Source organism: Giraffa tippelskirchi, chromosome 3, assembly GCF_054371585.1.
Source record: "Giraffa tippelskirchi isolate mGirTip1 chromosome 3, T2T-mGirTip1v1.2.pri, whole genome shotgun sequence".
NCBI lineage: Eukaryota > Metazoa > Chordata > Mammalia > Artiodactyla > Giraffidae > Giraffa > Giraffa tippelskirchi.
In genome coordinates, this window is record NC_137277.1 from 20,889,891 (window position 1) to 20,915,808 (window position 25,918).

General features: G+C 54.5%; 2 protein-coding genes across 4 annotated transcripts; both read left to right on the forward strand.

Moving 5' to 3' along the window:
* Nucleotides 1–11,589: 11,589 nt before the first annotated feature.
* On the forward strand, nucleotides 11,590–15,571 carry LOC145541376 (keratin, type I cytoskeletal 19). Its single transcript, XM_081577712.1, has 6 exons — nucleotides 11,590–12,229; nucleotides 13,892–13,974; nucleotides 14,195–14,351; nucleotides 14,657–14,818; nucleotides 14,930–15,055; nucleotides 15,187–15,571. Exons 1-6 carry the CDS (start codon nucleotides 11,813–11,815, stop codon nucleotides 15,439–15,441), a joined length of 1,200 nt encoding a protein of 399 aa, XP_081433838.1. The 5' UTR covers nucleotides 11,590–11,812; the 3' UTR covers nucleotides 15,442–15,571.
* A 2,434-nt stretch (nucleotides 15,572–18,005) lies between these two features.
* Nucleotides 18,006–25,593, forward strand: LOC145541372 (keratin, type I cytoskeletal 15). 3 transcript variants are annotated; one of them, XM_081577704.1, is made up of 10 exons: nucleotides 18,919–19,151; nucleotides 19,373–19,472; nucleotides 21,352–21,586; nucleotides 22,394–22,476; nucleotides 22,560–22,716; nucleotides 23,200–23,361; nucleotides 23,447–23,572; nucleotides 23,776–23,996; nucleotides 24,429–24,454; nucleotides 25,214–25,593. In XM_081577704.1, the coding sequence occupies exons 1-10, from the start codon at nucleotides 19,031–19,033 to the stop codon at nucleotides 25,306–25,308; spliced, it is 1,326 nt and encodes a 441-aa protein (XP_081433830.1). In that variant the 5' UTR covers nucleotides 18,919–19,030; the 3' UTR covers nucleotides 25,309–25,593. The 3 variants fall into 3 exon arrangements, with proteins under 3 accessions (XP_081433831.1, XP_081433830.1, XP_081433828.1); XM_081577705.1 differs by lacking the exons at nucleotides 18,919–19,151; nucleotides 19,373–19,472 and adding an exon at nucleotides 18,006–18,757; XM_081577702.1 differs by lacking the exons at nucleotides 18,919–19,151; nucleotides 19,373–19,472 and having other exon boundaries at nucleotides 20,996–21,586.
* The last annotated feature ends 325 nt before the right edge of the window (nucleotides 25,594–25,918 follow it).

The following is a 25,918-nucleotide window of genomic DNA, read 5'->3' on the forward strand; positions in this document are numbered from 1 at the left end:
ATGAGGGTATATGTATGTGTGTGATTGTGAGTGTGTGAGTGTGTGTGATCAGCGGCAGTTCTGCTCAGCTGGCACCTCTCAGGTCAGACCTGGAAATGAGAAGACTTCTGCCCTCCTGTACCACTGGTGTAGGGGTTTCATCTGACTGATCTCACTAGGCCTATAGCAGAGAATGATTGTATTTCTTAGAAGTCAACATTACGGGAAGAAGCAGGTAATGGCAGGAATGGCAAGTTCCGGATTCTGGAGCCTCCTGACTCCTCCCCTTCCCTAACTCAAACCCTTCTTTCTGAAATCCCGGATACCGATCTCTGTGCCTGAAGGTGTTGCTTTCTGTGTGCTGGGGGCCTCTCTGTGTGTTCACCGAGCTGGGACTCATACCTTCCCTGGATGTTCTGGTCTCTATAGGCCCCTGCCCTAATCCCGGACCAAGCCTGCTGAGGAAGCCCCCACCCCCTTCCCCACCCCAGCACATTCCACTGGAGGAGGCTGGGGATCAGGCAGGGGTGCTGGGAGGGCTTCCTGGCCCTGTGGCTCCAGGGCTGATCCCCAGCCTTCCCTGGTGCCAGAGGGGAGGCCTCAGGCTGGTGTTCTGGTGCCCTGGTGAGGGCTGAGGCTGGCACCCCATTGTGCTGCCTAGAATGGCAGTGAGGTGCCCAAGGGAGCCAGTGAGGTTTTGTCCTCTGTTACTGGTCTGTGTGTGTCTGGGGAGGAGGGCTTTTTCCATCCCAAATGACTGTCGGTTGATCAAAATGCCCCTTGGATACCAGGCTCCTGGCAGAAGGTGGGGCCTCAGCTGTTTTCTCTCTGGGCAAAGGGCCTCTCCCCCAGCTAACCCAGCACTCCTTCGTTCCCAGCTTCTGTCTGGCAGCCCACCTTGTTATGGGATTCTTTGTGGTTTCTGTTTAATGAATGTTTATCCTGTAGCCGGCTGGAGCCAGGAAGAGCCAGAAAGAGTCCAGAGGAGCCAGGAGGGGTCAAGGCTCAGCATTCTGTCTCCAGAGTGGCTCTGAATTCAGCTGCTCACAATGTACCCCCCACCCCCAACACACACCCTTCTACCACCCCTCCTCCCTGGGGAAGAAGCAGTTTTTCCAGGAACTCGGCTAACCTGGCTAACCCTCCCTCAATCTACTGGGTCCCACTTGCCAATCTGAGACTGGTGGAGCCTGGAGCAAGTCAGAATTGAAAAAATAGAAACACCCTCCACCCCCGATTTTAGTGCTGATACATGATCTTTGTTGCTCTGTTGAAATTTTGGGAAATATATATTCTGGTTTTCCCAGAACCTCCCTACTCCCAGCCCTGACTGTGGGCTTTGTGGGGCCAGGGCCAGCGTGGACACAGCCTGTCTTTCCCCTTCCGACAGTGGGCATCAGCGCTGGTAGACGTGAGCACAGTGGGTGCTTGGTGAGTAGAACCCAATCAGAAACTAATTCTACCAGGACTTCTTCCAAAGCAGATCCAGGGATGACCCTGGGGGCAGTGAGTGATCACTGACCTTCTGGAGAGGGGATCAGATAAGTCAGGCTCCAGACCAGTCCCCTTACTGTGGTGAAATCCCAGGCTCAGGCCCCAAGCTAGGCGACCTCCCGATTTCCCCTCCCTCTCTCGAGAGCTCCATGTGACTCCATTAGCCCCACCTCCTGCCTCTGCCCTCAGGATATGCCCCAGATCAGACCACTTCTCACCAACCTTGCTTGTTCTCCCCAGAACCAGTTCCCAGCTTCTCTGCCTGGCCTTTGTAAGAATCTCTTATCAGATCTCCAGCTCCCTTCCTTGACTCCTGGTCTGGAGAGCCAGAGGGATCCCAGGTTTCCTCTCAACCGAGCCCCTTTACTGTCAGAATGAAAGAAAACAGTGCATGAGGCAGGGTGCTCAGGGCTGGTGCACTGGGATGACCCTGAGGGATGGGAGGGGGAGGGAGGTAGGGGGGAGGGTCAGGATGGGGAACACATGTACACCTATGGCTGATTCATGTGAATGTATGGCAAAAACCACCACAATATTGTAAAGTAATTAGCCTCCAATTAAAACAAACAAACAAAAAGAAAACAGTGAAAGTGTTAGTTGTGTGCAAATCTTTGAGACCCCATGGACTGTAGCCCGCCAGCCTCCTCTGTCCATGGGATTCTCCAGGCAAGAATACTGGAGTGGGTTGCCATTTTCTTCTCCAGGTTCAGAATTAAGCCCTCTCCCTGATAAGACTGCTGGCCTGTCTGCTGGCCTGTTCCGGGCCTTGCCTCCTGCATGCCAGCCCCTGGCACACAGCACACACCTCTCCACCCCGGGCATTCTTCCTCAGGGGGTCTGGCCTTGCTGTACACTCTGCCTGGTCCCCAGGGATCTGGAGGCTTCTTTGCCTCCCTCAGGTCTCTGTCCACATGCCATCTCCTTGAGGACCTTCTCTCCCCACCTTCCATGGCTCCCCCCATCACCTTTCACCCCTTCCCTTCTTTGCTTCTCCCCATGAGCCCCTCAATCCTAGAATCACACTGTCTGCCCCACCCAGAATGAAGGTTCAGGAGGGCAGGGAGCTTTTGACCATTTTGTTCTAGAAGCACAGAGTCTAGAGGGTAGTCCGTAATTATTGGTTGAATGAAAAAAAGAGGTCTCCCTTTTCTTCGTCTTTTCCAGCAAACAATCATTAAGCATTTACTTGTGTTGGCGCATTTACTTGTGTCGGCACATTTACTTGTGTTGGCGTCGGCCTGGGGCTAGATGCAGCCAGCAGGCTCTGTCTAGCTGCAGAGACAGAGCTGGGACATGTAATGGGGTTGAGTCCAGGGGTGAGTCCAGGGGGTGAGTCCAGGGGATGAGTCTGGAGGCCAGGGGTAGGGGTGGCTGAGAAAAACTGGTCTGGCCTGAGTGCATCAGGTGGACGTCCCAGAGGAGATAATGCCCAGGCTGAGCGCTGAAAGAGGAACCAGAGTTACTGGCATCCAGGTAAAGTGAGGAGGCTGGTGAGAAGGGAGGATGCTCCAGGCCTGAGGAATGGCCTGCTCCCCTCCTGGAGGGCAGGGATGTGGCCCCCACGTGTTAGCCTCTGGTGCACAGCAGTTGTTCGCTGAAAAGGCCGAGATAGTTGGTGTCCAGAACCACAGCTGATTTTGAGGAAGACAGTTTCAGTTCCTGCACAGAGGTCTTGCCATGTGGAGCTCAGCTAGGGCTATGTAGGGTTCACCTAGGGATTCTGGCATGAAAGAACCCCGCATCCCAGAGTCTCTGCCCCTTAGGAGGCAGCGCCGATTCCCTTGAGGATGCTGGTGCCAGGGACCACGGTGGGCTCTGGGAAATCAGAAGAGACGTGGGACATTTTTCTTTCTCTCTGCCCTGTGTCTGGCCCTCCCCAGGCCCCAGTCCACGTGATACGGGCTGAAGTTTGGCACAGGGCTCCAAATGGTAGCCCAGGGCCAGGGCTAGGGAAGAGGCAGAGAGAAGCACCGCTGGCTAAGTGGCCAGCCAGTGCCCTCCCTGTAAGGAGAGGAGCTGAACCTGGTCACGTACACTCAGCCCTGTGGGGGATGACAAGGCAGGGAGAGGCCAGTCCAGTCTTCCTGGGTGTGGAATGTGGCACCTGGAGGGAGGCTGACCCTCTCCCTCCCCCGCTGGCCTGGACCTCAGGCAGTTCCCTAAGACTCAGCGCTCCCCGCCTTCCCCCATGCTTGGCCCTGGTACCTGTCAGGCTGGTTTTTCCTCCCCTGGGGACTTCCAGAGGAACACCAGGGGTCATGCTGGCCCAGACAGCCGTGACCCACCTTCCCTGGGTTCCCACTTGGGGGAGGTGACAGCGATGAGCTGCTGCAGATGGAGCTGGACCTGGACAGGGTGGTGGGGAGCTCCCACCCCCACTGTTGGCCTCAGTCCCTGTGACATCAGCTACCTGGCCTGAGCAAGGCCTTGAGTTGCTCGTAGCATGGCCAGTCATTTCTTGTCTCTGTGTTATTCTCCATCATCATTCCAGGATGATGGATCTTCTTTGTCTCTAACGGGAACTATTTCAACAGACCCTAACCTGGTCTCCCTACCCTTGGCCATGCCTCGCTCATCCCACCAACCCATTCAACATATGGAACCCTTGGCATTTCTAAAATATGAATTTGACCACATCAAATCCCCGGTTAAAATGACTCTCCACTGTCTTCAGGATAAATCAGCTCCTTGGCTGAGCTTACAGCACCTGGAACTTCTTTCCTGGTCTTCCCCTCCCCTGCAGGTTCCCAACCAAACCAAATGACCACTGGCCCGGTGGCAGTGATCTCACTCTCCCAGGACCTCCTGGGAGAGCCTCTTGCTTGAGGGCAGTGTCCTCTGTGAAGCATCTCACTCCCAGGCAGACACGAGGGCTCCCTCCTTTGCTCCCACCTGCCCCTTCTCCAGAAAAATTCTCAGCACTCACACACTCGATTATACTGATTTGTTTGAGATCCGCATGCCTACTGGCTCAATAGTTCTAGAATGGTGGCCCACGTAGTGGCTGCTCTCTCCAGAACCCCTAGAAATCCCCCAGTTGTTTCAGAAAGTCCCCCCAAATGCCTCCCATGTGCTCTCAAGGTGGCTGCTGGTTGCAGGCTCAGGTGGGAGTGGTCATGCCACGTCCAGCCCACCTGTCCACATCATGTGCAATACTTGGGGATGCTGGCTGCTCATCGTGAGAATCCCCAGATCCCTGTCAGAGGATGACACCAGGGTGTCCCTAAGGCTTCCTATCCTCTGGTACCCAGAACAGGAGGAGCTCCCTCCAGGTCCAAGTCATCCCAGCTGAAGCCTTCCTGCACCCAGACTCTTTCCAAGTCCCTCTTACAAAGTTCTGTCTTAGGACTTCCCTGGTGGTCCAGTGGATAAGACACCCAGTTTCACTGCAGGGGGCAGGGGTTCGATTCCTGCTCAGGGAACTAAGATCCTACATGCCTCCCATTGTAGCCAAAAAAAGAAAGAAGGAAAAGTTCTGATGCCTTCTCTTCCCTTTTCACCCCCTTGCCTCATAAAGAAGGAAAATCAAAGCAAAGGACCTGGGGTAGGGGCAGGAGCCTAGAAACCTTTTGTGGGGTGATCTTTTCTCCCTACATATGCTGTTACCCTTTCCAAAACTTCCTCTCTCTTTTCCTAACTCAAGATTAGAGTGTCAGCATGCATGAGTGGGGACACAGAAGTCGGTGGTGTGTGTACAGGGAGGGGAAGAGGGATTTACTATAATACATACATGTTAAGTTGCTTCAGTCATGTCCGACTCTTTGTGACCCCATGGACTGTATCCTGCTGGGCTCCTCTGTCCATAGGATTTCCCAAGAAATCCTGGAGTGGGTTGCCATGCCCTCCTCTAGGGGATCTTCTCATGCCAGGATCGAACCCATGCATCCTGTGGCCCCTGCATTGCAGGTGGATTCTTTACTGCTGAGCCACTGGGGAAGCCCCTATTACAAATACCCAGTTGTAAAAGTCCATCATGTAGTGTTTCCTAAGAAATTATTTTAAATTATCCATTAATCATTTTAAATTAACAAATAATATGTAAATACATTCTTGTTGTAAAAATTAGAATGGCAGAGACAAGCTTGTGTTTCCCTGACTACTATCCTTCAATCAGCTTCTCTCCAGGGAAATCCTTGATGTCAGTCTGGTTTGTTTCCCGCTGCTTTTATTTTACCCAACAGATGGTTCTTTGAGATTCTCCACATCACTAAATATTGACATGACTCATTTGTTTAATTTCTTCTTACACAATGTGAATGGTACATAGTTTATTCAATGTCCCCCTACCTGTGTTTTTTTCCGGCTTTCCTTTATTATAAGCAACGCTTCAGAGTGGCTTTTCTTTATTATAAGCAATGCTTCAGAACGTATCTTTCTATATACCTTCCTGAATATATGAACAAGGGGTTCTTTGGGAATATACATGGAAGAGTGGAACAGGGGCTTGCAGCGGATTTTTTTTAATGGAAAGTGTTAGTCGCTCAGTCGTGTCTGACTCTTTGCAACCCCACGGACTGTAGCCCGCCAGCCTCCTCTGTCCATGGGATTTCCCAGGACAGAGTGGGTTGCCATTTCCTTTTCCATCTCTTCTATTATTAAAAACTATTTCTTTATGGCCAGCTTAACAGGGTTTTAAGAAGGAGCAAAAATTAATGTGGGTATTCAGTCTACCATATTTCATCAGAACGAATGTCTCATAATCCCCTGACAGACTGTCAGCCTCTTAGAGGCAGGAAAGGCTTCTGTTTACTTCTGTATCTTCTTCTAGCATCTTGCCTGGCAAATGGAGGTAGGGATACCCGATACACTTTCAGAGGAGCTAGTGAGAAAGTACCTGAGCATCTGGTGATGATGGTCCTTGGGAAGGGGATGGTGCTTAGGGAAGGGTTAACAATTTATGTGACAGGCAAGTTCATGAAATCTTGTATCCTTTTCCTTTCTTTCCTTCAGCTGACTCCTGCTCTCTTCACAAACAGATGCCCATCTCCTCTTTGAGGCTGAACTTTGAACCTTGCTTGTATGACCCACTGACTGACTAAATAGATACTTGTGTATCCAAGCAGGGAGGGCAAGTTAGGACCTTGGTAGGTGACACTATGCTTTTCCCAACTTGATGACCCTTTCTCCAGACCAGTGGAAGAAAGCACCTTGACCCCCAACCCATGAGAGGGGGGACAGTATTTGCGGTTGGGACTACAGCTTTAGAGAGTTAAAGACTCGGGCTTAAATCCTAGGTCCGATGTAAGAGATGGGCTCCAGGTTAGGCACTGACAACTGGCCTCCTGTTTGCATTTCATGGGGTATGAAGAAGTGGGCTTCAGGCTCGATACTTAAAACTGTCAGCATTTCTTGAGACAAGAGATAGGTGGGCTCCAGTTAAGGCATTTACAATCAGCCCCCTGTTTGCCCTCTAAAACGGCAGTAACAACAGAAATGGTAAATAGCCAGTAAACACTTTGAGGCAATAGTCAAGGTAACAGTCACGGCAAGGATAAAGAGGGGCAAAACCCTCTTTGAGTAAAGGATTAAGGGGTCTCCACTCTCCCCTCTTTGGGGACAAGGGAGGAAGTACACATGCCGAGAAAGGCTCCTTGTGAGTCAAAAGTCAAGGGATACCCCCAGGCTATAATGAGTCTTCCCAGAAGCCTTTACTTCGAGAGCCATCTCGGCGGAGGTGCACCCAGGGGACAGTCAGAGGGTAGGTCAGGCATGGAGAAGAAACCAGATAATTGGCCTGAAGGAAGACAAAGACCCGGAAGAACTGCCCTATATAAATGACTTAGCTACCTTTTTACTGTGCTCCTCCTCACAGGGGGGACGCTCACACCCTTTCTCTCTGGGTGTGCATCTCTGCCTTGCTTCTGTCTTAACTAAACAAACAGTTTCTCTATGCGCTCTCCCATTTGTTATGCTACATCTCTAATAATAAATTTTAATACCTGCATTTACAGTTTCTGCCTCCATGATAAATACACTTTTCACTGGAGGCAAAGATCCAGGGAAAAATAACTTCTAGCCTCTAGCCCTTGCTGGTCTGGTGGCTAGCATTACTGATTCTTATCCAGGCTACCCAGGTTCAATTCCTGGGCAGGGAATTAAGATCTCATTTCACGCCACCACTCACTGCTGCCTCACTGAGATTAGGTCCATTACCCGTGTGACTGGCCAAGTTACTAACATTTTTTGAGCCTCAGTTTTCTTGGTCTGTAAAATGGGATGATAACACTATTTCACAGGACTAGTTGAAATAATGTATACAAAGTGTTTAACCTAGTGGTTGCCACAGTAGACATTAGCTGTCATTGTTATCACCTTCATCATCATTATCCCTGTTGGCATTATGGTCATCGTTGTCACACCATCTCCTTCTACCCAAGGACTAGGATTCTCATTTCTCTCCAGTGGTCCCAAATACTATTTGATTTCCTCGAGGATGATGAAAACTCCCCTACCTATAATTTCTCCCCTCTGGGAACCGAAATCTGCATTTGCTCCAGTGTTGGAAGGTTCTGTGTTTGTTGCTCAGTTGTGTTCGACTCTTTGAGACCCCATGGACTGTAGCCTGCCAGGCTCCTCTGTCCATGGAATTCTCCAGGTAAGAATACTGGAGTGGGTTGCTGTTCCCTTCTCCAGGGGATCTTCCCAACCCAGGGATTGAACCATTGTCTCTTCTGTCTTCTGCATTGGCAGGTGGGTTCTTTACCACTACCACCACCTGGGAAGCTTCCCTGGTGGCTCAGATGGTAAAGAATCTGCCTGGAATGCAGGGGACCTGGGTTTGATTCCTGGATCAGGAAGATCCCATGGAGTAGGGAATGGCTACCCACTCCAGTTTCCTTGCCTGGAGAATTATATGGACAGAGGAGCCTGGCAGGCTACAGTCCATGGACTTACAGAGTTGGACATGACTAAAGCAACTTATATAAAGAAAGCTGAGTGCCGAAGAATCGATGCTTTTGAACTGTGGTGTTGGAGAAGACTCTTGAGAGTCCCTTGGACTGCAAGGAGATCCAACCAGTCAGTCCTAAAGGAAGTCAGTCCTGAATATTCCTTGGAAGGACTGATGCTGAAGCTGAAACTCCAATACTTTGGCCACCTGATGCAAAGAACTGACTGACTGGAAAAGACCCTGATGTTGGGCAAGATTGAAGGCAGGAGGAGAAGGGGTCTACAGAGGATGAGATGGTTGAATGGCATCACCGACTCAATGGAAATGAGTTTGAGCAAGCTCCGGGAGTTGGTGATGGCCAGGGAAGCCTGGAGTGCTGTAGTCCAGGGGGGTTGCAAAGAGCTGGACATGATTGAGCGACTGAACTGAACTGGACTGAAAGCAACTTGGCATGCGAGAAGCATCTAGGGTAGGTCCGGGTAGAGAACCATTGGCCTCAGGACTTGGACACAAGTTAGCCATGTGACCTCAGCTGAATCACTTTACTTCTCTGAGCTTCCTGGGACTAGATCATCTTTTCTTAGACCAGGGCCCTAGACCAGGGCTTGGGAAGGGAGTTCGTCCAGTCAGGTTCTGCAGGTTCTTGCCCTCCCACAGCCAGAGGCAGATCATGGACTCTGCTCGTGGGCAGTCTGTTTACCCAATGGGAACTGCAGCTTGATTCCTCAGTTCCATCTCTTGGGAGGGCAGCCTTAACAGATTGTTCTCTCGAGTTCTGGACGTGCCAGAGAAGTGTTTAAAAGTCACACAGCTCGCGGTGGAAGGTGCTAGGCACTGTTCTGGCCAGAGAGTGGGAGCAGGGGATTCTCCCAGGCTCCACTGTTCAGCTCAGACTGGGCCTGAATATCCTTGGAGTTAACCTAGGATTTTGGGGGAAAGAGATCTGAGGGAGTTGTTTTGTAGGTGGGACTTCCTTGGAAGGGAAAGCACAGTCTCTGTTGCACCCAGGAACTCAGGCTGTGGGGCCAAGGAGGGTTAAGAGGCCAGAAGCCAGAATCTGACACTCTTGGCTGTGGACCTCCTGCAAGTCATTGTCCCTCTTGAAGCTTCTGTTTCCTCATCTGTAAAATGGGGATCAGAATACCTTTTCCACTGGGTGGCTGTGGGGATCCAATGAGATCTGAAAAGGCTTTATAAAAGGTACTATCCTGAGTCAATTGTTCTTATGGCTTTGGCCCAGGGGGCTGGGACTCTAAGCTCTTCTGAAGTATAGTGAACTTAATCTCTAGCAAACTCTTGGTCCCATTCTTTGTTTCTTAATGCAAAGTCCCGTCCCAAACCTTCCTATCAGGCTCAGAAGCAGAGACTTCAGCCAGGGCTTGGTGTGCTAGCAAGTATCTGGCCAATTCCCCCCTCCCCCGCCAGGAGCAGGCCTCCTCCTCAGGGCCAAATAGTGACTCACATCAGACCAGCCCTGGCGGCTACAACCTTTGTGAAGGACCAGCCACACCCTGCTTTCAGGGCCGGCCTTGAGGCTTTTTCCCCCTGGGAGCCCCAGGACCCACTTTGCAGGTCTGATTCACTGGTTTAAACAGCCTCAGACTGGCTTTCCTGGGGCTGCTCCTGGTGGGCGAGGGTGTGTACCTATGTGCATGTGTGTGTGTGTGCGCGCATGTGTGTGTGTATGTTGTTGCTACCCCTGTTCTTGAATAAATTGGTGGCCAGAAGATAGTTTATTGGGGACAGGTTTCCTCTGAAACAAGGGGACAAGTCTTCATTTACTCACAAGTGACCCAGGAGATAATATGCAGAGAGGAGGGCTAAGATTTCACTGGAAACCAAGAGTAGCTGGCCCATGTCCCTACCACCCTGTCAAAAGGGCATGGGGCCTCTGTCCTGAGACTGAGTGGCTGCTCTGACATAAGGATGGGAAAGAACTGTGGGGAAAATTGTGAGGAGTGAGGTCCCTGGGGACAGGAATTGGGGTGAGGTTGCTTCAGGACCTCGCAGTGTCTGGCACTGGGGCCTCCAAGGCGATCAAAAAGGTGGGTGGAACTACTGAACTGGGTGAAGAGTGGGCTTGGGGCTGTGTGTGGCGTGGAGGGGCACCTTCCTCTATTACCTAAACTCTCTATGGTGAGCTGAGTGCCCTTCCTGGCAATCCATCCATTCATCTGGGTCCTAGGACAGGACAAATAGACACAAGAGGATTCAACCTTTGACACCCTCCTTGGAGATGCTCACAAGGACAGAGGGATTCTATCCTGTCTCTGGGCAGCAGGTGCCAAAAGTCTCATGAGTGAGTTACTTGACTTGCTTAGGCTCAGAATGTATGCCTTTGGAGTTGGAGGTAGAGGGTTGTCCTGGTAGGGGGGTGGGTAGGAGGTGAGAGGCGCTGAATGGGGGGATCAGCCCTCAAGTCAGGGGTCAGGGTAATTGTGCTTTTTACAGTCCAGTTGCAGAAACCCTCCCAACTGCTGTTCCCAGGAGCCTATTGTCACCCTGGGGCCCTGTCCAGCCATAACAGGGTGGGGTGGCTTTGTCTTAGGAGGCCTGGGAGGTTGCAGCTCAGAGTACCTCCATCTGGGGTATCTGAGGGGGGGCCAGGGTGTGGGTGAGCCGCAAGGGACAGCTTCAGAGAGGTGGTAATTCCCAGGGGGATGTAGGAATCAGGTGAATGTACTTTTGGGGGTGTTAATTTTGCTCATAAGGAAGGGGCTTGGAATATGATGGGGAGGGGGACTCTGAGTGAGTGATCCGTACTCTCAGAAGCACTGTAATTCCTGGGGGGAGTCAAACTCTGGGTGATCTTAATGAGGGGGGCAGCATGTGAACTGCTGCTGCTGCTAAGTCGCTTCAGTCGTGTCCGACTCTGTGCCACCCCACAGACGGCAGCTCACCAGGCTCCGCGGTCCCTAGGATTCTCCAGGCAAGAATACTGGAGTGGGTTGCCATTTCCTTCTCCAGTGCATGAAAGGGAAAAGGGAAAGTGAAGTCGCTCAGTTGTGTCCGACTCTTAGCGACCCCATGGACTGTAGCCTATCAGGCTCCTCCGTCCATGGGATTTTCCAGGCAAGAGTACTGGAGTGGGGTGCCATTGCCTTCTCCGATGTAAACTGCGGGGATGTCCAAATGTGAGTGTGCTAGCGGGGTGTGGGGTTGGGGCTCGGAGTGGGCTGGGGTGGGGCAGCTCTCGGGAGGGCAGGAGCCTCTGGCCCCTGGGAGGGGAGAGGAGGAAGCTGAGCCGCCAGGAACTGACCAATGGGGAGAGCGCCCTTATTTGCAATCAGGAGCCTGCAAATTCCTGGGCGCTCAGCGAGCCGCCTGACACCGTCCCCCCTCCCCCTCCCCCGCCCGCCCCGGGCATAAAAGGCGCCAGGTGAGGGCCTCTCGCCACTCCTCCTGCCGACCGCAGCCACTCCGACCAGGGCCGCATCGTCCTCCTTCGCCATGACTTCCTACAGCTATCGCCAGTCGTCGTCCACCTCGTCCTTCGGGGGCATGGGCGGCGGCTCCGTGCGCTTCGGGGCTGGAGGCGCCTTCCGCGCGCCCAGCATCCATGGGGGCTCAGGTGGCCGCGGCGTGTCGGTGTCCTCCGCCCGCTTCGTGTCCTCGTCCTCCGGGGGCTACGGCGGCGGCTATGCGGGCGCCCTGGCCACCTCCGACGGGCTGCTGGCGGGCAACGAGAAATTCACCATGCAGAACCTCAACGACCGCCTGGCCTCCTACCTGGAGAAGGTGCGCGCCCTGGAGGAGGCCAACGGCGACCTGGAGATAAAGATCCGCGACTGGTACCAGAAGCAGGGGCCCGGGCCCGCCCGCGACTACAGCCACTACTTCAAGACCATCGAGGACCTGCGGGACCAGGTGGGCGGTGGCCCGGCTGGGGAAAGTGCACCTGCCGCGGAAACCCAGCCCCGCGGGCCGGGCGAGGCCCGAGGCGGGGGCGGCGGGTGCCCGAGCCACCTCCCGGCGGGGCGGGAGCGAGCCCGTTAGGATGTGGGAGGCCCACAGGGTGGGGCTGAGCGAAGCGGGCAGGTGAGGAGGGGCAGGGCGATGGGCCAGGAAGTGAGGCCTGGAGGGCGGGGCGGGTTAGTGTGGCTGGGCTGGAGGAGGAAGGGGCTCCGGTCGCTGGGCCTGGGGAAGGGGGCGGAAGTAGCAGGAGTTGGGGCACAATGTGGGCTGCCCAGAGGTCTGGGCCCGAGTCGCCGTGGCAAAAGGAATATGCGAGTTTGGCCAGAGAGGAATTTGGTCCACACCAGGCCAGCCCTGTCTCCTGCTGCCCGCGGTTGGGGCCCTCTGCCTTCCTTTATTCCGGGAGGGGGCGAGGGGTCTGGTTTCCCTCACGCTCAGGCTGAAGGCCTCCTCCTCCCTGGGGGCCACTCGGGACTCAGAGGAGCTCTAGGAAGAATGGGAAAGGCCGACTCTGGGCCCTGGTCAAGGAGGGCCACTCGCTGTGGCCCCTGGACTGAGTGAAAGAGGGACGAATGCAAACTCGTGAAAACTTGGGTGCGGAGGCCCAGTGCTCTGTGGGTGGAGACAGGTCCCAGCTCCAGCCTCTTCCTGGGCGGTGCTTAGGGTCCTTCAGGGTGGGGCTTGGTCTCCGCCCACCCTACGGGGAAGGCAGGAGCTGGGAGCTCGTCCAGAAGAAATGTTTCAGGAGCCAGTGGGACGTTTAACAGTCTCACATGCCATGCATGCTTGCGAGTGTGCTCAGTCGTGTCCGACTCTTTACGACCTCATGGACTGTAGCCCACCAGGCTCCTCGGTCAGTAGAATTTTCCAAGCAAGATTACTGGAGCCGGTTGCCATTTCCTTCTCCAGGGGATCTTCCCCACCCAGGGATGGAACCCATGTCTCTTATGTCTTCTGCATTGGCGGGCGGACATGTTAGATCTCCAAACACACAGTCCCCACAGCATAGCCCAGGACCCACCTTGTGCCTGGCCTGGTGATGGGTGCCAGGTGCCTAGACCAGTCCCTCAGATGAGGAGAGTTAGAGATGTAAACAACTAGGATAGTGCTTTCACACTTGTAAAACAGTGACCTGCACTAGGAAATACAGTTTACCTGAAAGAGGAGATGCAAAGTGCTGACACTTAACAGATGCTCAACAGAAGAAATTCCCTTCCCTGAAGGCAGAATGTTCTTTGAGTACAACAATGGGGTGACCCCAATTCTTGCTGCATCTGGTCTGCAGATCACTAGAGGCTATCTCCCTAAGACCATTAAGAGTTTCCCTGGGTATAGGTCTTGGAGACATTTCCCTCTGAGGCTTACCATTCTCCCCTGCCCCTGCCCATCTCCTAACCCCTGGATCAGCCTCCTTGGCAGTAATTTTCTCCTGTTCCAGCTCTCAGGCCTAGACTGATTTCAAGGCTGCCCAGAGAGCAGGCAGCCTGGGGTGGCTGGAGCTTTGGTCTCCAGGGGCCCCAGGGCACATGTACTGCTTGGCTCCTCTGGGAAGAAAGTGGGTGGGCATTGCCCATATACTGAACTGGTGCCAACCTCCTTCATTCTGCCTCCCAGATTCTTGGTGCCACTATTGAGAACTCCAAGATAGTCCTGCAGATCGACAATGCCCGTCTGGCTGCAGATGACTTCCGCACCAAGTGAGTGTCTCTGCTTTGGGGGCTGTGGAAGCCAGAGCAGGGGGGGGGGCAGTCCCTTAGGGGGCTCAGTGTTGTGGGGGGAATGGATGCTCCCCTCACCCACCCTAGCTGGCCTAAAGCACTCTCCATCCCCCATGGGGCCTTGAGGCCAGGGGAGGTGGGGAAATCTTCAGAGGTGCAGAGGAAATGCTGGCCTAACTACAACTATTTCCTCTGAAAGGTTTGAGACGGAGCAAGCTTTGCGCATGAGCGTGGAGGCCGACATCAATGGCCTGCGCAGGGTGCTGGACGAGCTGACCCTGGCCAGGACTGACCTGGAGATGCAGATTGAAGGCCTGAAGGAGGAGCTGGCCTACCTGAAGAAGAACCACGAGGAGGTGGGTTTCATGCTGGGCATCCCATCCACCCTAGCCCAGTTCCCCAGATGAGGACATTTTTAACCTGTATCCTCTGACTGTGGCCACATTTGCGGCCCGCTTGACCTGACCTTGAGTGTGGATTGTGGCTCTCAAGGGTTCCAACAGCAGATGGTGGTGACTCCGTCTGTTTCCCAGTGCTGGGTCCTAGGTCTGCACCTGAAAACCAGCCCCTCCTCCCATGGCCTGGGGTATCGGGGAGTGACCTGGCTCAGGCCCAGCAGGGTCTGGGCCCTGACATGCCCATCTCTGCTGTATCTTTCCAGGAAATCAGTGTGCTGAAGGGCCAGATGGGTGGCCAGGTCAGTGTGGAGGTGGATTCTGCTCCAGGCATCGACCTAGCCAAGATCCTGAGTGACATGAGAAGCCAATATGAGGTCATGGCTGAGAAGAACCGGAAGGATGCTGAGGCCTGGTTCACCAGCCAGGTATGGAGGGGGAGGCAGGTGCTCCCTGGAGAGGTGGCAAGGAGAGCAGGCTTAATGCTTCTGGGCAAGGGTCTGATTCAGTGCTGTTCCCTCTGCCTCCTTTCACTGCAGACCGAGGAGCTGAACAGGGAGGTCGCTGGCCACACGGAGCAGCTGCAGATCAGCAAGACGGAGGTCACCGACCTGCGGCGCACTCTCCAGGGTCTGGAGATCGAGCTGCAGTCTCAGCTCAGCATGGTAGGTGCCCTCTGCCCTGTGAGATTCACACTTATGTCCTTGCAGCCTTGGGCAGCCTGGGCGGTGGCTCTGCCTGGACCCTTTCTGGGCACTAGGCTCTGCTGAGCCTCCTCCTCTCTCTCTACCTTCAGAAAGCCGCCCTAGAAGGCACCCTGGCGGAAACGGAGGCTCGCTTCGGAGCCCAGCTGGCGCAGATCCAGGCGCTGATCAGCGGTATCGAAGCCCAGCTGAGTGATGTGCGAGCCGACACTGAGCGGCAGAACCAGGAGTACCAACACCTCATGGACATCAAGACCCGGCTGGAGCAGGAGATTGCCACCTACCGAAACCTACTGGAGGGCCAGGATGCCTACTACAACGACCTGTCCCTCGCGAAGGCCCTCTGAGCCCGGCGGCCTCCTGGCCTTCCTGCTCTGCTGCAGAAGGAATTCCCCTGAGTAGAGGCATGGGAGGGGAGGGACCCTTACCCTTGCCTCTCCCCCTGACCTGCCAATAAAGCTTTATAGCCCAAGGGAAGATGGACGTTGGGTTTCTTATATAAGTCCATGGAGGTGGACACTTGCCCGGCCTTGGCACTGTTTAGATTTTATTGTTTAGGTTTCATTTGAACCAGAGTCCACCCTGTCCCAGGAAAGGAAAGGGAGGGCTCTCACAAACTGTAGCTATTACCATAATTCCTCTTTCCAGAGGTCTTCACTTATCTCACCAGTCCCCTAAAATAAGCTTGTGAAATAAGCGTTGCTACCATTTTATGGAGGGATAGGGCTTCCTTGGTGACTCAGATGGTAAAGAATCCGCTTGCAATGAAGGAGACCCAGGTTCGATCCGTGGGTTGGGAAGATCCCCTGGAGAAGGGGTTGGCTACCTCCTGCAGTTTTCTTGCCTGGAGAATTCCATGGACAGAGGAGCCTGGTGGGCTATAGTCCATGGGGTCACAGAGTCGGACTCGACTGAAGTGGTTTGTTGTATATATATACTGTTCTAATGGATGGCAAGGATGGGATTTGAAACTGGTTTTTGCTTCCAGATTTAGTGTTTTTTTCCCAATGAACTCTCCCCAAGGATTGGTGTGTGTTTATCTGTAATTAATGTTTACTGAGCACCTACTAAGTGCCATTTAATCAAAGTACATAGGGTTGCAAAGAGTCAGACATGACTGAAGCGACTTAACAAATTATATCCCATATAGAGCAGGAAATAGGCTCAGAGAGGTTAAATAACTTGACCAAGGCCACACAACAACTAATGGCAAAGCTAGGACCAGAATCCACATTTCCTGATTCTTAACCCCGGTGCCACCCAGTACCCCTGATTCACAGGATGATAATCCCTGTGCCATTTCCTCAATACATTCCAATCTTGCTCTGTGTGAAGGCCTAGGGCTGGGATCCCCTGAGGCAGTTCCTCCTGACACTCAAGGAGAAACGAACTGGGACTTTGGGTCAGAGGGCAGGCATCAGCTCAGAGCCAGGCTGGAGAGGCTGCCCCGTCAAGGCATGTATGTGCACATGTACTGACAGCGTCCATCCCCTGGCAGCCCGTATAAATCTCTTACGGCCACCGGCCAGAGGGCAGGCATCAGCTCAGAGCCAGGCTGGAGAGGCTGCCCCGTCAAGGCATGTATGTGCACATGTACTGACAGCGTCCATCCCCTGGCAGCCCGTATAAATCTCTTACGGCCACCGGCCCAATACCTGGGCCCAGAGCCTGGAATAGGACCCAGCTGTGACCCGGACCTCCCACACAGACTTTCAAATTGGCTTGCCTGGGGCTGGTCCCTGGCCCACAAGGGAACGCTCGTCCCAGCTTCCTGGTACCACTCTGCCCTTGGGTGGGTATGGTCCTGCCCCTGTGGTTTACAGCTCAGCTGCCAAGAACAGAGGCCAATTAAAGGTAAATAAGTCCCATTTTCCCCAACGGAGAGGTTCAAGCTTAGCGGGTCTATTCAGGCCCTTGGGTCTGTCTGTAACAGCAGGCCAACCCTGTGAAGGAGGGGCCAAGTGAGGCAGAAACTCTCCTCTGGACACAGTGACGCTTGCTGCTGCCTGTGCCCAGCACTGCCCTGAGGAGACCTCGGACCCTGCCACACCGGGTGTTCATCTGGAAGGAGGTGCTTGTCTCACCATTTCCCGTGGGACTTGGTAGCTTGCTTCAAATCACAGACTGGTGACCCTAGACCAGCACTTCCCTCCTCCCCTGCAGCAGCCGGGGGACAGGAGCCCCTTCTGCCACCTCCCCAGCTTTTCCCCGCTCTGGATATCCTGGACATCGGCACCTACGGTCCCCTCCTCCCACCTCACTGTGGAGGCCTCAGAGCTAGAAACCAGAGGCCTGGCTGCACCCTGAGGCTGGGACTGCCCGGAGATATTTGTTCCCTGTTCATGAAAGCCTCTGTTGTCAGAGCTGAAACCCTCTCCTATGCCCCAGAGGCTCCAGGAATGTGGCTGTGGGGCTGGGTCTGGGCCCATGCAGGTGGGGTTGGTGATTGGGTCTCAGGTCTGGGTGACAGGAATAATGCCTTCCTTTGTGTGTGTGTGTGAGGGGGTGGGGTGCGGGGGGTGGGGTGGGGGGGCACTTTCCCATCTCAGTCTGGGAGCTGAAACTATGGGGTACTATGTTGACAGAAGCGGTTGGGTAGAGGAGAGGGAGAGAGAGGGGATTTGGGGGAGGGGAGTGTCTTCCCAGCCCGCTGGTCATCACAATCACTTTAGTTTGCAAGCATTTCCGGTCTATCATCTCACTCTATCGTGAGTCAGATTGGACAGGAGTTATTTCCATTTTTCCGACTGGTAGACTGAGACTCGGAGTGAGGAAGCTGGATTACCCACAGCTACATAACTGATAAAGGAGAAGTGAGGAATTCTCCAGGCCCCAGGGCATGCACTCTCTCTGCCCAGAGCATCTCCCTGGGGACTGGAGGAGGTGAGGGAGGATTCTAACGTCCATGGAGACCCCCTGCTCCCCCTGTGCCTCGAATGCTCACTGTGGACCTGTAGCCGGGGCCGGTGTTAATGGGGTCAGTGGGTTTTTAATCTCCCCTTTCTTATTTTTATTGTTGCAAAATACTCATAACAAACTTCACCATCTCACCCATTTCTCAGGGTACAGTTCTGTGCCATTAAACACACTCACATTGTTGTACAACCATCACCACCCTCCATCCTCATAACTCTTTCCATCTTGTAAAAATGAGACTTTATACCTATTAAACAGTAACGCTTTATTCTCCCTCCCCACCCTGGCAACCACCATTACACTTTCTGTCTTTATGATTTTGATTCTTCCCTGTACCTCCTGTAAGTGGGAAAATGACCCAATTTTAATTCATGAACCTGGCTCGGAGCTGTTTAGTCACACCCAGGTGGAATCCAGCCCAGGCTCTTTCCACTGGGCTGCCCTGTCCCATTCTGAGGAGGGAAAGCTGACTCTGGGGACCGCCTGTCTGTCTGCAGTGGGCCAAGGACAGAAACTGGCACAGCCTCCAGCGCCCGGGGCTGCAGTCTGGGCTGGAGCCAAATGGAGCTTGATCTCCGCCCTCGCCCGGCCATCCCCTCCTGGCGCTAATGAGGAGGTCCCGACTGCCCAGACCTTGAGCTCATAGGAACCGTTTGGACAGAAACCAGGGATTTGTGACCGGAGCAGCTGCTGCTCGGCCTGGGCCTGAGAGCGTGTAGGGAAAGCCCCCTTGAGGGGCTGCTGGAGGTGAGTCAGGGTGCAGAGAGAAGGTGGCTGGGGTCCAGCCCTCCCTCACCGCGGGGTGATGGCACATAATTGTTTCCGTGGTAATTGCTGGGGCCGTCATGTCTGCAGAGGCTTTAATGAGCTATGGCTGATCTGAGTTTGAGTATTTTTCTTTCAGAGGAAAAGACAATATCCTCTCACCCACGAGACAATACTGCACTGTCCGGGCCCAGCACTCAGCAGCTGGCTCAGTGTGATGCTGAGGGAGGAGAACCCCTCCCCGTCCCCACCAGGATGATATCTCCCTCCGTCACCCTAGCCCAGGCCCAGGAATCTGGGGTCTGGCAGAGGAGGGGAGCACCTTCTTTTCCTGTTCCCTGTTTGATTGGAGTGTCAGAGGGCCCACTGAGTCCTGGTGATGTCCCCTTGCTAGCTGTGCCATCTTATACAAATGGCTTCCCCTCTCTGAGCCCCATTTTCATTCCTTCTGAAATAGGGGCAGGGAATATCTTCTGAGTTATAAGGATTAGAGGAGGCATGGGTGTAGAAGTGCTTTGTAAATTATCAAGTGTGCAGTGGAAGCATGCGATTACTGTTACTAGAGCAATAATGACAATGATCTGCATTGCCCCATAGGGGATGTTTATGGAAGAATATGGAAGAGTGAGATGCTCACTCACAGGGAAGATCTAATGCCCAAGGGCAAAAAAAAAAAAAAAAAAAAAAGTCCCCCCAGGTGAGAACACTTGAGAGTCCTAAGTATTGGATGTGCATGCTCCTATCCAGCCCCTCAGAAGATGGGGAGCAGGATGGAGGCTTTTGGGCCTCAGGGCTTCTCTGTTAGTGGGAGCTGAGAGGATCCGTTGCCAGAAGGAAACTGAAACTTGAAAGTTTCCGTGTCTGAGGTTCCCAAGCAGTAACGGATAGAGCCGGGTTTGAACCCGGGTTTGAGGGGTTCCAGAGCACCATCTGCTTCATGATGCCGCATCTCTGGGCCAGGAATCCTCCTCCTGTGCTCCAGCCCGATCTGGCCCACTTCCCCACCCCTGGCTCTCTCTAAACCCCAGAGCCAAGGCCAGAGGGCCAGGCCACGCTTCCAGTGGCACTGCCCATAGGTCTCCGCGCACACCAGGCCCCCGAGCTTGTGGCAGACCAGAGGGCTCTCCTGAGCGCTGGACTCCCCTCTCCGGCCTCAGCAGCCTGCTCTTTGAGGTGGTGCTTTGACCTTCTAGATCTCGGAGGGGCCTTCCAGTCCACCTGCCAGGCTTCCCCATCCCCGCCCTCCCCGCAGTGCTCAGGCACGTACAGCACTCTGGGTCGAGCCCCTCCCCAGCCCCGCAGCGCTTCACAGGACAAAGAGGGTTAATCTGGGCCCGCTGTGCAGCGACATGCCTCTTGCTGGCGAAGGCAGGGGCTTTCTGGAACTTGCTCCCATCTTATCTGCAGAGGTTTGCCCCAACTTGTCCCAGGAGCAAGTAAAGGTTCAGTGACATGTAGTTGGCAGGTGGTGGGATTATCAATCAGCCCCTTGTCAGCCCTGAGCCGGCTGGCTTTTGTGGGAATGCCAGTGCAGTGGGACAGGGGGCCCGGGGGAGCTGGAGAAGTAGGAGGGGTCTGTGGATGGGGGAGGAGAGGAGGAGAAGAGTCCATTTGTAGGGTCAGGGAAGTGACAGATGCTGGCCCCTCTGGTCACCTCAGTTGGAACCAGACTCAGGCTCCCTCTCCTGTCCTCAGTTTATGCCCACGGCCCCTGCCTTCTTCTATGCACCTTGCCCACCAATCCTCAGAGCCTGGCAGGCTTAGACACGGGATCTGTGAAAGGGATCACATGGAGCAGTCCTGTGAAGTGAACTCCCAAACTGAGAGCCAGGAGCCAACTGCCTGGGGGCGAGGGTCTCAGGCTGGAAGCAGCAGAGAAATCCAGGCAAGGGCAGAGTTGGCCTGAGCCACTAACAGTGCAGGCGGAGGCCTGGCAGACATGATACGAGGTTCCTACGTTCTGGGTTTTCTCTTGGAGCGTAGAGATGAACCTGTAATCCAAGTGTTAAAATCATGGCTTGGGGCAAAACACCATTCATTTCTGAATCATCTCCTTTGTTGCATTAAAAAAAAAAAAAGAAAGAAAAGAAAAACCCCACACCAGCCACGTTGAGGTGTGCAGGCAGCTGTGTTTGTCAGGAACGCAGAAGGAGTTGGCTTCCCTTTGGGGGAGGAGACGCAATCCCACACCCCCCTGGGAGGGGTATATAAGGAGCCCCAGGGCTGGGGGTGACAGGCGCAGCCCTCAGGTTTCAGCCCAGCCGGCGCCTCCTGCCAGCTTCTCTCGTGCTGCTGAGAGCTCAGCACTGCTGCTTGGCCATGGCCACCACGTTTCTGCAGACTTCTTCCTCCGCTTTTGGGGGTGGCTCTACTCGGGGGAGTTCCCTTCTGGCTGGGGGAGGAGGCTTTGGTGGAGGGAGTCTCTATGGGGGTGGTGGGAGCCGCACTATCTCAGCTTCTTCTGCCAGGTTTGTCTCCTCAGGGTCAGCAGGGGGCTATGGGGGTGGCTTTGGTGGAGGGGCTGGTAGTGGTTATGGGGGTGGCTTTGGAGGTGGCTTTGGTGGGGGTTTTGGCAGTGGCTTCGGTGACTTTGGCGGTGGAGATGGCGGCCTCCTCTCCGGCAATGAGAAGATCACTATGCAGAATCTCAATGACCGCTTGGCCTCCTACCTGGAGAAGGTGCGTGCCCTGGAGGAGGCCAACGCCGACCTGGAGGTGAAGATCCGAGACTGGTACCAGAGACAGAGCCCGACCAGCCCGGAGCGTGACTACAGCCCCTACTTCAAGACCATTGATGAACTCCGGGACAAGGTAAGGGCTCCGGTGTTAGGGAGAGGGAAGCAGGTGGCTGGTACCAGCTGCCCTGGGGGAAATCCTTTTCTGCCCAGGCAATGATGTATAACTTTGGCAAGTGTGGGGAACGCGTTCCAGATGCGGGTGGGAGCACATCTTGCTCAGCCTGGCAGTGCTGGGGATCCTGCGAATCTGGTCTGGACCAGTAGGGGCCGAGATGGAGACAGTGCTCACACCTGTGGGGCTCTGTCTAGAGCGCTCCTTTGCTTCTTTTGCAAGAATAAGGGTGCAGAGATGAACCTCTGGTCCTAGGAGTCCTGAATGCCAGGAGCACCTGTCTCACCCTCTGAATGTCTTGGGTGGCAAAAGCCTTAGGAGAACTGGGCCTGGGCATGACTCTGCCAGCTCCTCACTCACCCTTCACTCACCTGCGCCTGTTTCCACAGCTGCCCTACACATTCCCACTGACTGGAATGTTCTATAGATGCATGGCTGCGTTAGGGTGTGCAGGAGGCCAGCGACCATGAGTTGTCCACAGGGAAGGCTGGTGGAGCACCCCAAGAGGGCACCCTGCTCCTGGCCAAGCAGTTCCCACAGGACATTCCCTGCCACTCTGGCTCCTTGGTCTTTCCTGTCCCAGAGACCAGGAGGGTGGCATGAGATGGCTGGATTCTGCCTGAGGACCCTACAGCCTACTGTTGCTGGTATCAGAGGGGAGATGGTCAGTGAGGGGTCCCATGTGAGGTGCAGGGCAGGGAGAGCGGCAGGGAGAGCAGCAGGGAAAAGGGAGGGGCCTTCTTGACACCAGCTCCCTGTATCCTGCAGATCCTGGCGGCTGCCATCGAAAACTCCCGGGTCATTCTGGAGATTGACAATGCCAGGCTGGCTGCGGACGACTTCAGACTCAAGTACGCTCCTTCCACATTGTCCCCCAGCTCAAGTGGTCCAGATCCCTCACCCCTCCTCACTTGGGTTTCCTCTTCCTTTCCAGGTATGAGAATGAGATGGCCCTGCGCCAGAGCGTAGAGGCCGACATCAGTGGCCTGCGCAGGGTGCTGGACGAGCTGACCCTGACCAAGACTGACCTGGAGATGCAGATTGAGAGCCTGAATGAGGAGCTGGCCTACCTGAAGAAGAACCACGAGGAGGTGAGGATCAGGCAGGGGCTGCAGCTGGTGGGAGGCAGAGTGGGGCCACTGAGGACTCTTCTTAGTTGGCTGAAGGACCGAGTGGTTCAGATACGCACCTGCCAACACAGAGGTCCCCATGGAGGGAAGGGACACTGGTGACCCAGACTCCTTTTCTTCTCTGATGCATCCAGGCCAGGTGGCCTGTGGGCACTGCTGTCCTGATCTGCTTCATGAGCTCATACAAGGGCCCTACTGTCTGAGGACCTCCCTTGGCAGGACCAGAGACTAGAGAGGAGGAGAGACCCTCAGAGCTGAGGGGCCTGTGCGATCAAACTTCTTCATGTGGCAAGGGAAACAGAGGCCAGGGTGGGTACGGGGCAGAGCTGAGGCCACATGGTGCATTAGTGATTAGTGATAGAGCCAGGATTGGCACGTGGGACCCCAGCCTTGGCTCTGGCTTCCACCCTCTGTCTCTGAATGCCCACCCTCCCCACCCTGAAGGAGATGAAGGAATTCAGCAACCAGCTGGCTGGCCAGGTGAACGTGGAGATGGATGCAGCACCGGGCGTGGACCTGACCCGTGTGCTGTCGGAAATGAGGGAGCAGTATGAGGCCATGGCCGAGAAGAACCGCCGGGATGCCGAGGCCTGGTTCTTTAGCAAGGTGGGTCTGACTGGTGGACCCCTCCCCAGCTTCCTGAGCCCCTGGGAGGCCCATGGAGCTCACTTCTCTTTTGTGTGACCTATAGACAGAGGAGCTGAATAAGGAGGTGGCCTCCAACACAGAGATGATCCAGACCAGCAAGACAGAGATCACAGACCTGAGACGCACAATACAGGGGCTGGAGATCGAGCTGCAGTCCCAGCTCAGCATGGTCTGGCTCCCTGTTATGCTCCTCTTCTTCCTGCCAAGCCTCCCCCTCCCCACCTCTGCCACCCTTCATGGCTGCTTTAAGCATTGGAGTTCCCAAGCTCTCTCCGGGGGAGGTTCCATGCAATTCATTCGGCCTGTCTCCCCAAGCCCTCGATGGTTTCCTGTCTAGCCTGATGTGGTGTCTCTGGTCCATTGCCCCACTAGAAAGCCGGGCTGGAGAGCACGCTGGCAGAGACAGAATGCCGCTACGCCACGCAGCTGCAGCAGATCCAGGGCCTCATCAGCAGTATCGAGGCCCAGCTGAGCGAGCTCCGCAGTGAGATGGAGGCACAGAACCAGGAGTATAAGATGCTGCTGGACATCAAGACACGACTGGAGCAGGAGATTGCCACCTACCGCAGCCTGCTGGAGGGCCAGGATGCCAGGCAGGGGCTGGGGTGCAGAGGGGGAGCGAGGGGTTAGGGTGGAGAGTCATCTTAAGGGCACAGCAGTGTGTACAGTGAAAAGAGAGCAGAACGTGGAGTCAGAGGTTCTGGACTCTGTGCTCTGGTCTTCAGCTATTACCCTGGGCAGGTCACGTCACCTCTCTGGTCCTGCGTGCCTTCTGTAAATGATAGAATTGGGCTAGTGGTCTTGGATTTGATGCTGGTTCCATTTCCTACAGGAAATAGATGGGTGTTATTAAAGATTAGAATCTATCTGCTTGGGGGTGGCTGGTCTGGAGGGCTTGCAGGATGTCCCAGCCTTTAGAGAAGTCAGATACAGGGGTAGGGGTGGACAAGACTGCTTAGCTATCTCCCTGTAGGCAGACCTGAGCTTCTGTCCTTTGCTTATATCTGCTTTCCCCTCTCTTGCAGGATGGCTGGCATTGGAAACAGAGAAGGTAAGAGGCTTAACTCTTCCTGAGTTGAGAGGGGAGAGAAACCGTTGGAGTCACAATTACCCTTGGAATGGGGAGGAAGGAGAAAGAGGCCAAGCATCTAAGTAGAGGGGGGAGATGCCCATTCCAATAGGTACTTCCTCCTCCAGTGGGACCTCTGTCAGTTCCTGGTAGGGTTGGGGTTGAAGATTTATGGAGAACCTTCCAGGATGAGCAAACTTTGTCCAGGGCATAGCTCCTGCCTAGGCCCCACCTTCATGTCCTTTTGGATGCATGATGCTACGTCATGTCAGTCGTGTACGACTCTTTGTGACCCTATGGACTGTAGCCCGCCAGGTTCTTCTTGTCCACAGGCAAGAACACTGGAGGGGGTTCCTATGTCCTCCTCCACGGGATCTCCCTGACCCAGGAATCAAACCCATGTCTTTTATGTCTCCTGCACTGGCAGGAGGGTTCTTTACCACTAGTGCCACCCGGGAAGCCCTGTACTTATGGATAGAGGTCCATGATTACTTCCTGTTTATGTGCAGCTTAAAAGCTCTCACATTCTTGCTCACTGCAGGGCATACCTGCCACTGCTCCCGCCCATCTCTTTGATGAGTAATTCAGCGCCAGTCGTCCTGGAAGCTCTGGAAGGATTGGCCGATGGCCATTCTCAGGGGTGCTGTCCAGTCTTCTCAGAGCTCAGCCAAGGCACTGGCTCCCTTGGGAGGGAGTACAGGGAGGGTCTCCCAGTCTCAAACTTGCCCCTTCTTTCTACAGCCTCCCTGGGAGGTGGCGGTGGTGGCAAGGTCCGCATCAACGTTGAGGAGTCTGTGGACGGGAAGGTGGTTTCTTCCAGAAAGAGAGAAATCTAGCAGCCCAGTGCAGGGGAGACACCCCTGCCACCCCCGCCCTCCCCAGGCTGAGCAGAAAGCTGGCCAGAGGGACCAGAATAGCAAATTCCAGGCTCTGCCTTCAGAGGGTCTGGTCCAAGGGGTCCCTTGTCTCTTAGTTGGGTGCTTCCTGTGCACTCCCCTGACCCCTCCAGCTTTCCTGCCTTCAATAGAGCAGGGAGGTGCAAGAAACAGCTGTATTGTGTAACGAGCTCATGGTCTGTACCATGTCCATGCAATAAAGACTTGCTTTTCCTTTTGCAAATATCTCTCAGTAGTATGTCCAGTTTTTCTTGTTGGTAGCCTCTGAGAAAGGCCAAGGCCCACCTGCTGCCATCTCTCCCCGACTTTGACCTCTTCCCTGCACAGTCACTCTTTGGAGTGTCTGGGTTGCCTCGGATGAACCAGGCCGATCGGATGACTTGTTGTCTGGCTGACCCCATTTAGTGATCATGGAAGTAGGAGACGGGGTTCCTTAGAGCGGTGTGGTGTACTTAACACAGAGTAAACACATCGAGACATTGACTAATCACTTATTGGATGGCGGACTGCATAGACGGCTCTGGTTCACCACTGTATGGTTGGCACTGGG